The sequence below is a fragment of the Prionailurus viverrinus genome, chromosome C2 (assembly GCF_022837055.1).
Source record: "Prionailurus viverrinus isolate Anna chromosome C2, UM_Priviv_1.0, whole genome shotgun sequence".
Lineage (NCBI taxonomy): Eukaryota > Metazoa > Chordata > Mammalia > Carnivora > Felidae > Prionailurus > Prionailurus viverrinus.
In genome coordinates, this window is record NC_062569.1 from 153,427,031 (window position 1) to 153,439,707 (window position 12,677).

Consider the following 12,677-nt stretch of genomic DNA (forward strand, 5'->3'; position numbering starts at 1 on the left):
CCAACATTTGAAAATCTGCATTCACCGATGCAGTTTAGTGTGTGGTCTTACGTCGTGGCTCAGCTACATGGAGCTCAGGACTCCCCCCACATCCTAACGAGGGCAGTCCCCACGGTGCTGGGGCCACAGCACAGCGGGAGCTGTACCAGGCCCGGAAAAGTCTGCGCAGAGGCCACCGTCAGGTGGTACTGAAAAGTGAGGAAATGCTCATTTCTTTTTGTTTCATTTTGAGCAAATACAGAACCTTGTTACCCTGTCAATTTTTACCCACACACACACACACACAAAAACCCATAAAATATAAACTTTTCACATACTAAGAATCACCAATCAACTTTCAAATATCACACAGAATTTTTGCACTAAAGTAACTATACCTATGTATTAATAAAACCTGTTAGCTGTGGCTTTTTAAAAGTCTAACTGTATTACTGTAAAATATTCAAATAAAAAACGACACTCCCACCTAGTGGATACGAGAAAACATCTGGCTTATATCACCAAAGAAAGGAACTAAAACTACAATGAATTTAAAATAAGTTTATTCTGTTTGAACACCCTCAAAAGACCCCCTTGGAAAAAAAGGAACTAACAAAACGGGACACGCAGCTCCCTTTAAAGGAACGGGTGGGTAATAACACACTGTACAAAACCACCTCTGGAATCACGTGTAAATGTTACTCTGAATCTCATTTGTTGTCATCAACTTCTTCAGTATCTCTGTGCTCTGGGGAATATTCTGGAAGAAGAGAAAAAAGTTGTTAATACAGGGAGATGGAGAACTCGGTTACAACGAACCCACCCACTCCAACCCCACAGGCTCAGGACATCAACGGAGCACCTGACCGCGACAGCGCATCTTCGTGTTCCCACAGAGGAAACATCTAAGCATGTCCTCCCCCTGCCCCAAACCCGCTGGGGGTGCCACACGGCCTCCACACACACCGGCCCGGCCTCTCTCCCACGGGAGCTCTCTCACCCCTGCGCCCCCAATTCCAACTCTGCCCCGCCCTCCTCAGAGGCGCCCTGAGCCTGCCCCCTTCTGCACTCCCAGCCGCCCCTCTGCACGCCCCTCTGCACGCACCCCTCTGCACACGCCCCCCTGCACACACCACTACCCACGGGGATCCATCCATCTCTCAGATCCAGCCAAAGTGCCAGCCTCGCCCCAAACGAGCCTCATCCCCTCCTCCTCTCCTTCCCTCCCTCCCCCTCCCCTGCCCGGCAACACAGCCGCCTGCGCCACTGCCCCCTCCGCCACCCGCGGGCCCAGGCTGGGCACGACAGCAGGGACAGACCAGCCGCGGCCACTCACCAGGCAGTGGGAAGAGCCTATGCGTTCACTACAGACACGAACCGACTATTAGTATGTGCTCTGGAAGTGGTGCTAACGAAAGAACCACTCATGACTCCCGGTAATTTGAAATTATGCTTGGATTACATTCGTTTTCTGGTTTTATTCCTAATAATTCAACAAACGACCGGGCATGCTCCTACATGCCAGGTACATGACGGGGGGGGGGGGGGGGGGGTGTTACCGAAATGGAGAAACGCGGTCCATTCCCACGGAGCTGACCACCTAGCAAGCGAACTAATTCAAGAGCTAACCCCAACAGAACATGCCCAAAAAGGTGTCTTAACGCCAACGGCCATTCTAGAATAAAACAGGACTTGCACTGTGAACACTGTTGCGGTCTCTCCCCTGTTCTGAGACAAGTTCTTCACCAGGGTCCCTGCACTTTCAGCAAGTCCCTCGGGGACAGGAGGGGGGCGGGGTCCTCAACTACCAGCAACCACAGGCAAACTTGTGCACACGTCCCAGCGTGAACCGTCCTGGGGAAAGAGCCCACGACACACGCACCGAGAGCAGCCAGCCCCACGCAAAATTAAGTGAATCAACGTTGATAATCTGATCCCTGCTGTGCTCACGACTGCCTTCTTAAACATTACAACCTTCCAAATGAGTTAGTGACAGAAACTTCCTGAACAGTGAAACCATCTTTCTACATAGCCGCCTGGGATTTATATCCATACACTGCAAGGATCTACCACGAGAAAGTGGGAAAACAGTTCTCGAGTTACAGGAGCACATCTAAAAGAGGGTGACGGGCCCACTCAACGTGCCGGACTAGAAAGCTTTATTCTGAGACAAAAGGATCCCTAAGTGTTACTTGGGTTTTGCATTGGTACCAGAAACTTACACCTGTTACTAAGTTCGTGGCAACTCAACTATTAAGTCAGTGAGTGAAAACCTTACCTTAACCAAACCTTTCAAGCTTCTGGAAGAAAGGACAGGCTTAAAAGCTCCAACTGTAATGAGGTCTAACTTCATCACGTCAGTATAGCACAAGTACAGAATCGCAGGGATTTTCCACACTTGGCAGTAACTCAGAACTATGAGTCATACAAGGGAAAAAACCATTGAAGTCTTCTACTATGTGATTTTTAAACTAAACATGTCTATATAAAAAAGGCTACTTTTAAAAACAGTTGTCTCTGTTGCCTCCCTTAATCAAAGTGTTTACTGCCATATTAAACCCCTTACAATGCATATGTTCTTTCAAAGCTAATTTATCTTCCTAAGTAATTTCTTGCATTTATAAACAGTTTATTTTGCATTTCCTGAAAACACTGAGCCACATCTTAAGTAACTTCAAGATTAAAATTTTGCTGCATATAATAAATTAAAAGTAAATAATAAATACATAGTGCACAATGTAAAATACTTAGCCACTTATTCTAGTAAACCTAACATTTAACGGGGGAAAAAACTTTTACTTATTAACAAATAGCAATCATATAACATATCAGCTACTGAAAAGTAACTGACAATCTCATTTTGACACGATGCTAGGGTATAATTAACAACAGGAGTGAAAAATAAAATATTGACGATACTACTACGATTCAGTTTCTGGAGACTTCTATGTCGACAATTAAAACATACTTTACCAACTTTTCGTGCACCAACAATTTACATCTAACACTGGCCTGCATGATGAGTTATCACGGACCAAAAAGAAACAGAGCAACTCTGAAGCCTAGCAGTTAATTAAGAACTCTGAGCTGCCCTCGCGTGGGAACTGTGTGTCTGGAAAATGTTAAAACTCACATCAAACACAACCTACTAGCAACAACAGACATTAAAGACAAACAGCAGAACACTGGTATCCGTCATCATCAAAAACTACTTTAAAAAGACCTCCAACAGTCAAATAACCAATTCAACAACAATAAGCTGTAACGTAAATATTACAAATTTTAATACCACCTGCGGCAGGAAGATCATGCACAATATTTGGTTGTTCTAGCAGTGAACAGCACGGAGGCTCTTTGAAATTCTCTGTTTTTAGGGCTTTCAGGAAAGGAGAATGGAGGCTGCTGGTAGATTCTGCGGTTTTATAGTCAGTAACATGTCGACACGTGAGCACAGTCACTTGCATGTTCTTCCTTGGACAAGAGCCAAAGACCTAGCAAAAGTGACCCCAAGTTAAAAGACATCTCTAATTTCGTTACGGAATAGAAACATGCCTCTAGCTGTTTACCCAACACCATTCACCGTGCCTTGCGAGGTGGACGCGTCCACTGAAATACAGAGTACGTGCTTTGCTGTCCCCTCACCTGGGCGTGATCTCGGTTCTGTCACGGTCTAGCTTGGTGATTTTCTTGGTCACTTTCCTCATCTGTGAACTAAGAACGACAGTGCTGCCCACCCACCTGAGGGAACTGCAACCTGTAGTAAATGGAAGTCAGGAACACACCGGCCAGAGCAGCTGCGGGGATAACCAGGACTGGCACTGAGAGTGGACCTGCCACTTGACTACGAGATCTCGACTAAGAGAGGTTATTTCTAAACACGACTTTACTTGCAAGCTACCTTCAGAATAGGAGTCTATCAGCAAAAGGAAGCGATCCCCTTTCTCTAATCCATGTACTAATGTGTTCTAGAACACTTTTTAATGAAGACGTTTCTTTTTTTTTTTTTTAATTTTTTTTTTTCAACGTTTATTTATTTTTGGGACAGAGAGAGACAGAGCATGAACGGGGGAGGGGCAGAGAGAGAGAGGGAGACACAGAATCGGAAACAGGCTCCAGGCTCTGAGCCATCAGCCCAGAGCCTGACGCGGGGCTCGAACTCCCGGACCGCGAGATCGTGACCTGGCTGAAGTCGGACGCTTAACCGACTGCGCCACCCAGGCGCCCCAATGAAGACGTTTCTAAGCTGCAAGTTGTATGCACAATAGTGCTGTATCAGTGCAAATGATTAAGTTCACTATTTCAATTGTAGGCAAGTTTCAATCACTCTAGACCTTTATTTCCTCCCAAGTTTGTATTTCATGAATTTCCAAGGACCCTTCCAGCTTTTAAAATCTATGGTGATGTAAACCCAAAAGAAGCAGCTATTTTTTAAAGAAAAAAAAGGAGACTTCAGGCCACTTTGGAAAATATTTTATGAAAAGAGAATGGCTTTTCAAACAATAACAACAGAAACTAAAGATTCTACGTGTCATAAAGGATTTGTAAACCTAATTTCATATCACAGATCTGTAAACAAACACAAAATAGTTAACACAATATACATCTGTCAGCAGGTACATCCCATTTAAGATACATTACTGGGGTGCCTGGGTGGCTCAGTTGGTTGAGCACCTGACGTCGGCACGGTCATGATCTCACGGTTCATGAGTTCGAGGCCCACGTTGGGCTCTGTGCTGACAGCTCAGAGGCTGGAATCTGCTTCAGATTCGGTGTCTCTCTCTGCCCCTCCCCTGCTCGCACTATCTGTCTCTCTCAAAAATAAATTTAAAATTTTTTTAATTAAAAAAAAAGAAAAACAACATTACTCACAAGGCCTAATTTATCATCCTCCCTGTAATACCTATAGTCTGAATTCACACTTGAGCACTCTGTTAGACTATGTGTGATTATTAGGATTTTGTGGCTAACATGAACCAAACAGTAGGGGGACCCAAAGAGTGTCCCACAGGAAAAAAAAAAATACTGATTAAAAAGTTCTTTAAGTCTGGAAGAGAAAAGGTGCTCTGTAGTACAAAAATAATAAAATATTTTTGACGTAATAGTCATCCTACTTAAATCAAAAAACACGAATTAACAGCAGTTTCCTGCCCTTCTGAAATCTGAGGAAAGCTAGGGACTCTCTCCCTAGAAAAATAAATATTGGTACAAAACACAAAATCACATACAGGATCATGGGAAGGGTCAAAGACCTTCTTCAATAATTCCTCATTTAATAAAATGTATTTAATAACTTTTAATAAATGTTTCTAAGTATGCCAATCTGGTCTGAAACAGGCATACACCAAATTTCTTATTTCTAATGAACTTAATTTTAACAGCTATACAAAAATATATCTAAGATTTAAGCTGAAATGCTACTAAGATATATATGAGACCTACTTCCTTTAAAAATAATATGCAACTGGGGGCACCTGGGTGGCTCAGTTGGTTAAGCATCTGACTCTTGGTTTCGGCTCAGGTCACAATCTCAGTTTGCAGGTTCGAGCCCTGCATTGGGCTCTGCGCTGACAATGCACAGCCTAGTTAGGAGTCTATCTCTCTGCCCGCTCCTCTCTTCTCTCTCTTTCAAAAATAAATTAATTATTTAAAAATAATAATAATACGCAACTACCAGAATCATGATTATTCTCTAAAACTCCTAAATTCTTTACTGAAAAATGATTTTCTTTTTTAATTCTTTTTAACATTTATTTATTTTTGAGAGACAGAGCATGAACGGGGAGGGGCAGAGAGTGAAGGAGACACAGAATCCCAAGCAGGCTCTAAGCTCTGAGCTGTCAGCACAGCGCCCGACGCGGGGCTCGAACCCACGAACCATGAGATCATGACCTGAGCCGAAGTCCGACACTTAAACGACCGAGCCACCCAGGCGCCCCTGAAAAATATGTTTTATTGGGCACATATTATGTGCACAATTTTCCCACAAAATGAAGCCTCAATTAATTTATCCTAATGCTAAGAAAAACGGATGTAATATCTTGGAATTTGGAGCAAGCAGCAGCTGGGTGCCAACCCCCTGAATCCAGCTCACACCCATTTCCTGCCTCCCAACTCGGGGCATCTCCAGCCAACACTGTCAGCACTGCTGTTTTCTGCCCCTGGCCATGACCCGGTTCCGTTTCTTGTCAGTAGCCTGTTTCTCTTTCGAAGGTCACAATATGGTGGATGGGAAGAATCACAAGATGCTTTAGGCTTCTATGACCCACAATCTTCAGCACATTGCTGATTACATTTGTTAAATGAGTTTTTATTCTTCGAATTTTGTAATAGATTGCTACAATATCTTTTAGAAAAAAAAAAACAACAACAAAGACTTCTGTTCCAGTACTTAGCTATGTAGGTTCAAGCGTCAAGATACAGAACACCTAAGAAACGTCACTCGGTGTGACCACAGGCCAGCCTTCACTTCTCTCTTACCTTGTCCAGCCACTGATACTGCTGGTCTTCAGCAACATAGCAGCTGCACTGACAGAGCAAGACCTGGAAAATCACATTCCAAGTATTCTGTCAGGTCAAATGATTTCTACACACACCCCAAACTATCATCATTTACATTATCATTTGAATCCTAATATAACCTTTAGACAACACGTGTCTTTCTGCACTGCTATTGGCTTATTCATTTTTCTTTAAAATTTAAGAATCAAGCCACTACTGGCAGTTAGCACGAGAATAAAGTACACAGCGACAGAGTGACCGCAAGAGCTCGCACCGGAGACCCTGAAGATACTACCAGTAAACGCTACCAGCATCTTCTTTATAGCACAGGCATTATCAGTCCTGTTGCCCTTCTGGGGGGTCAAACACCAAGAAGACCGAATGCAAAATAAACGTAAACACTATAAAATGTAAGCATTATACAAACACTAGGAGCTATCAGAGTGAATGATAGCCTGACAGCACCTCAGCCCAAATGGCATTCTAGAACGGTTCCGGTGCCTGTGAAGATGGTATTATTTTAGAAACCAAGTTCCAAACCATATGGTCAAAATGAAGTAATCTGTAACGACCCCATGCCATAAAATGATGGATTCTTGATTATTAATACTCATGGAATGATAGTATCCACTGAACTCAACAACATCCATTAAAATATTGCCAGAAATGCTGACACTTAATTACCCAAGGGAAGCACAGCGGGGGAAAACGGTGCCTGGCGATAGGGGAAAAGACAAAGACTGGATACATAATGAACTACACACGCAGGTTCTGCATAATCAAGAGAGAGCTGAGTGATAAATGGTACGACCAGACGAAGGGACAGAAATTTCTCCTACCTGACCTTCACAACCCATTCTAAAGTGAAATATTTCCAACTAAAGATCAAATCGAAAACATGCTTAGTTTCGTTATTTCCTATAAATGCTGGATGTGTATAAAAATCCTCACATAAACTTAAATAGCTTTGGATTACATGTTAAAAAAAAACAGTTAAGTATTACAAAATCAAACTTTACATTTTAAAAGGCTAACATGTGGAACCCTTACCTTTTGAAAGAAGCCACATTCTAATATTTTGGAATTAGTGACTTCTTCCATTGTTTGGGACCCCTGCCCTGGCCCTTGTTCAAGTGTTCAGCAGCTGTGGAACGGGACTCTGTCAGACAAGCAGGTGGGGACACACGTCACCTGCCTGGCCACCTCATCTGCCTGACTCATCTCTCAAACTGCCCACTGGGCCGTGTCCTCTGCATGGACCCAAGATTAGGATTCAAATGCACAGGACATGAGGAAATTCCTTAGCATCAGCTCCAGAATGACTTTTCGGACTTAACAAATCAGGACAAATCAGGACAGGGGAGAAGCGCGATGTCCAGAGAATTGTGCTGAGAACGCATACAGCTTCCATTTGTTCAGCAAACGTTAATGGAGCTTCCAGCATGAACCAGGCATTTGCTGAACACTGGGTACACAGCAACAAAGGACAACCCCCTGCTTTCTCAGAGTGAACACGGTTTTGCACGCTTAAGAGTTGCACGCTGAGAGAATTTTGTGAATGAACGCAAGGTCGGAATGGCTACTCTTTATGGTTTTTTCCCACCAAAGCGATCTCCGAATTTCCTAGGAACTTTATCAACACACTGTATATATCCTGTTGCTATTCACGTAAACAAGAGTGCTTACTAGCACTGCCTACAGGCAGAATTCCTCAGCCCGACAGGAGAGGTAAAGGAACTCGGACTTCAAACGGACACCACATGGACAATGCTAAACAACTACTTCTGAAGCATACGAGCAATCCCCACATACCGAGGGATTCGAATTTAGATGATAAAACACACAAAAGGCATCCGTCGGGGAAAGATGTACGGTGTCCGTTGTTCTACACCATTCATTCCAGAGTCTGGCACAACCGACTTCTTCCCAGACTCCTGAATTCATAACAAATGACGACAGAAATGCTGTGAAAAACAATTCACATTGAGTTAGTGCTTGGTTCTGCAAGCTGCGTTTTCTACAGTAGAGAACAGTTCCAAGTTACCCTAGAATTCTAGAGCTACAAGAGCCATTAAGACCACTGACCTTCCACCACCCTTTTGCAGGAAAGGAAACTGAGGCCTCAGGAAGTTAAAGGCTACTGCCCCCAAATACAGATGAGAGGCAGGAACTGAGGACACAGGTTTACCGTCGGACTTTACCGCACACTCACAATGTACCACTTGCAGGAAAATTCCAGGCCAGGAGCATTTTACGTCAATGAGTCCGTAGTTATATACCATGTACCTAACGATGTCCTCCAAGCACTGGGGCTACCTTACAGGGCAAGGGGTCTACTTCACTGGAGACCCCGAAGGCTCTCCCCCCAGCCTGTGAACTGGCTAAAACTACACAGGTTTGTGCACGCGCACGTGTACATTGTTCTGGACGAACTCTGCTCTGTGCTAACATTAACCTATCAGATGCAGGCATCCATGAACAGGCCTTCAAACTTGAGGGCTCAAAAACGTTAGCAACAGAACGCTCAGAATTGTGAGCGATCATAGTTACTTTTAGGGTTCTCATCGTGCTATCAAGAGCCTGTTAATTCAAACACCATGAAGAACCACTGGTGCAAGGGGGCCACGTACACATGCCACCTCTGTCCTTCCAAGTCGGCCCCACACAGACCCAGGAGTCTAAAGAAATCTGGATACCTCAACACACTATAAACCCAATTCCCAGAATTTACAACCTCCTGGAGCTAAGAACACTTCTTTTTTCATTTTTTTTTTAATACTTAAAAAAAAATTTTTTATTTATTTATTTATTTATTTTTGAGACAGAGACAGACAGAGCATGAACGGGGGAAGGTCAGAGAGAGAGGGAGACACAGAATCTGAAGCAGGCTCCAGGCTCCGAGCTGTCAGCACAGAGCCCGACTCGGGGCTCGAACTCACAAGACCATGAGATCATGACCTGAGCCATAAGGGAAGCTCAACCGACTGAGCCACCCAGGAGCCCCAAGAACCCTTCCTTTAAGTCTTATTGGTGTCACATGAGGAGGCATAGACTTTACTCAGATACAAAGTTACTCTGCTATGACTTTTTCTAAAAAAGTAACAGACATTTGAAATCTTTTATGATGGAAAGCAATAAGTAACTTTGGATTTTGCTCTTTCAACAAAAGGTTCAGTCTAACATATTTCCACTCACCTACTGCATTATTTCCTATAGCAATTATGAACTTGGAGCAAGGATATTTTTCCAGCAGAGAAACTTCCAAAGATGTTTTTGTTTGTCTTCGAAAGAGCCGCACCTCCCTAACACAAGAAACAAAAGACAAAACTAAAACAACTTAAATATACTTAGCACCATATAAGGAGAAAAAGGATACTATAAATACGTCTTATAATAGGTAACATGCAAACTCTAATCTCATAAAGAATGTAATTACAATTGAAAGGAAACAACAGGTTGGAGCAACAATAACTAACAGATAAAACCACCTGATGCAAAACTCATGGAGAACTCCACAATGAAGATCAGGCTGTCCACCTGACCCACTGATCAATCAATCAATCTTAGCATCCCTAAAAGTGGGACAACTGGGTCACAGTGGGCAACAAGAAACACCAAGCACCACCGCGGAAGCATTCTTGCCAGCAAAATGTTGAACTTGCACCTGACCGCGCCTCTAAAAGGAACATCCATTTACAGGTAACGCAGGTAATGGACACACACATTAGATCAGACAAATCCAGAGTGTGGGACACCCTACAGGACACGTCTCTCAGCACGGGTGAGAAGGGGCTGCTCTAAATGATGGGCATCTCAAGAGACAGAAAAGTCCAAAGGTAATGTGTGGACTTTGTCAGGATTTTGATTTACACAAACACACTGTGAACATCATGTTTGAGATTACTGAATAAATCTGATCATGCACGGACTATTAAATGGTAACAGGAATTATTAATTTTGTCAGGGGTTATAACAGCATATGCAAGAAAGTGCCTATATCGTTTGGGGTGCATTCTGAAAAATGTCGAGGTGAAAGGCTATGGTCACTCGGGGTGGCGGGAGATAAATGCGGCAAAATCTTCATTAACTGCTGAATTTACATGACTGGGTAGGGATGAAGGGTCACTTTACTACTTTCTCCAACCTGTGTGTGTTTGGAAATAATTGTGTTTTTAAAGAGACAGACCATCCACCTGCTGCCGATACCGATGCTAACGAAGAGTGGGGCGGAGGATAAAGAGGCTTTTGAGAGAGCTGTCTTAAGTCCACGAACCAAACACGCGACGACCGCGGGGCCCAGCGACGGCACCGCAGCCCGGGAACACGTCACGAGTGCCCCCAAGTCCACGCAGAGGGAGGGCCCAGCGAGGCCGCGGGCTGGCTCTGCCGGCCGCGCCGAGGCCCCCCGCTGAACCCCGGGCAGGTTGTGCCGGGCGAGCCCCAGGCAGAGCGGGGCCGCGGACCGGCCGCAAGCCCCAGGGTCCTGCGCCCAGGACCTCACCTCTTCCGCGCCAGCTGCCGCCGCACCTCCCTGTCCTCGGCCGTCTCCCTCCTCTCGTCCTCCTCTTCCTCCTGGTCTTCCGTCCCGGCTCGGCACGGCGCCTTCACCACCTCTCCGAAGAACGTGGCCGCCATACCCACCCCGCCACCTTCCCAGGCTAACCGCGGCGCGCCGGCTCAGCGCATGCGCCCCCGCGCCGCCACGCCCCCTGCACCGCCCCCGCGCCCCTGAACTCCGCCCTCACGCCACGCCCCCGCGCACGCGCGCCGCGTGCCTGAGGCCGCGCCAATCCCGAGCGTCTTCTCCCGCAGGTTGTGTCCGCAGGGGCACCGAGAGGCCTGATGACTGCGGGCTAGAGAGGCGAGCCGGCGGCGGGGGCGGGGCCCGCGGCGTGGGGCCTGGGCGGGTGACCGACCCGGGAGAAGCCGGCTCAGCCGTCCTTCCTTCCCTCACCCCGAGTCCGTCCTCCTGGAGGCGCAGCTTTGCCGTATTAAGCACCGGGCTGCGGACCGAGGGCGGGAAGAAATACAGCGCTTCGTGGTGGTATAAAATGCGACTTTTACTCTGGCAATAAGAATTCACACTTCAAAAGCTGATGATTGTCAAGCCGATCTAAAAGAGTTTATGAGAGTGCAAAAATAGTTACTTCTTTTTTTAAAACGTGGCCATTTCCAATACAAAATTTATTTTCGCTTTACGTAGCCTTTCACGAATAAGCAGAGTGTGCAATTGCTTTCGAGCCGGTTCTCTTTCCTCGGGGCGCGGCGGAGGACCCATCGCCGGACACTGTTCCGGGCGGGCGCGAGGCGCAACTGCGGACACTTTAAGTGACGGGGTCCAGGGTGGCGAGCGACACAGACCCTTCACCTACACGTAGTCGTACTGAAAACACGTGGCACTGCTCACATTTTGGAATGCTGCCGAGAAGCACAGAGTTCAGTACTAGTTTGGGGGCAGGCGGAACCTCTGGAGGTAATCAAACAAATCTCAGGAAGCTGCTAGAAATAACCTTGTTTTAAGACGTGGAGAAATACGATCGACAAAAGCATCTACATTGAATCAGTTTTAGCGGTTTTGCACATTCCAACAAAATAAATGCTTGGGTTTTGAAGCAAAATTTGAACATTTCAGTATAAAGAATGACCAAAGTGCTATCCCGTAAGAGCTTGGTAAAGTTTGGGTGTACTTACGGAGTAAGATTACCAATGTGGTATTTTTTTTTTTTGATTTTTTTAAATGTTTATTTATTTTTGAGAGAGACAGAGCATGAGCAGGGGAGGGGCAGAGAGAGAAAGGGAGACACAGAATCTGAAGCAGGCTCCAGGCTCTGAGCTGTCAGCAGAGTCTGATGTGGGACTTGAACTCACGGCCGTGAGAGCAGGACCTGGGCTGAAGTCAGACGCCTAGCCGACTGAGCCCCCCAGGTGCCCCACCAATGTGGTATTTTTAAGCTGCATTTATACGGGTGGGTTATTTTAGAGAAGGACTGAATTGCAGAATAAAAAGAATGTTTGGGGGTATCACTGTGACTTAATCCTTTTGTCCAATAAAGTAACTTGCCATTTTTAACCAGTAAAATTTAAGCTCGATTTGCTTTTACAATTACATTATGAAGAAATCCTTTCTAGAAAGCTGATTAAAATTAGGAGTAGGGTAATACATTTGGCCATGGTTTAAATTCTGCATACATTTCAGAGAG

General features: G+C 45.3%; 1 protein-coding gene across 2 annotated transcripts; it reads right to left on the reverse strand.

Moving 5' to 3' along the window:
* Positions 1-525: 525 nt before the first annotated feature.
* Positions 526-11,150, reverse strand: PSMG1 (proteasome assembly chaperone 1). 2 transcript variants are annotated; one of them, XM_047875782.1, is made up of 7 exons: positions 10,979-11,150; positions 9,673-9,779; positions 8,290-8,441; positions 6,457-6,519; positions 3,272-3,470; positions 2,258-2,394; positions 526-739 (listed from the first exon to the last, which is right to left on the reverse strand). In XM_047875782.1, exons 1-7 carry the CDS (start codon positions 11,110-11,112, stop codon positions 665-667), a joined length of 867 nt encoding a protein of 288 aa, XP_047731738.1. In that variant the 5' UTR covers positions 11,113-11,150; the 3' UTR covers positions 526-664. The 2 variants fall into 2 exon arrangements, with proteins under 2 accessions (XP_047731738.1, XP_047731739.1); XM_047875783.1 differs by lacking the exon at positions 6,457-6,519.
* Between the last annotated feature and the right edge of the window lie 1,527 nt (positions 11,151-12,677).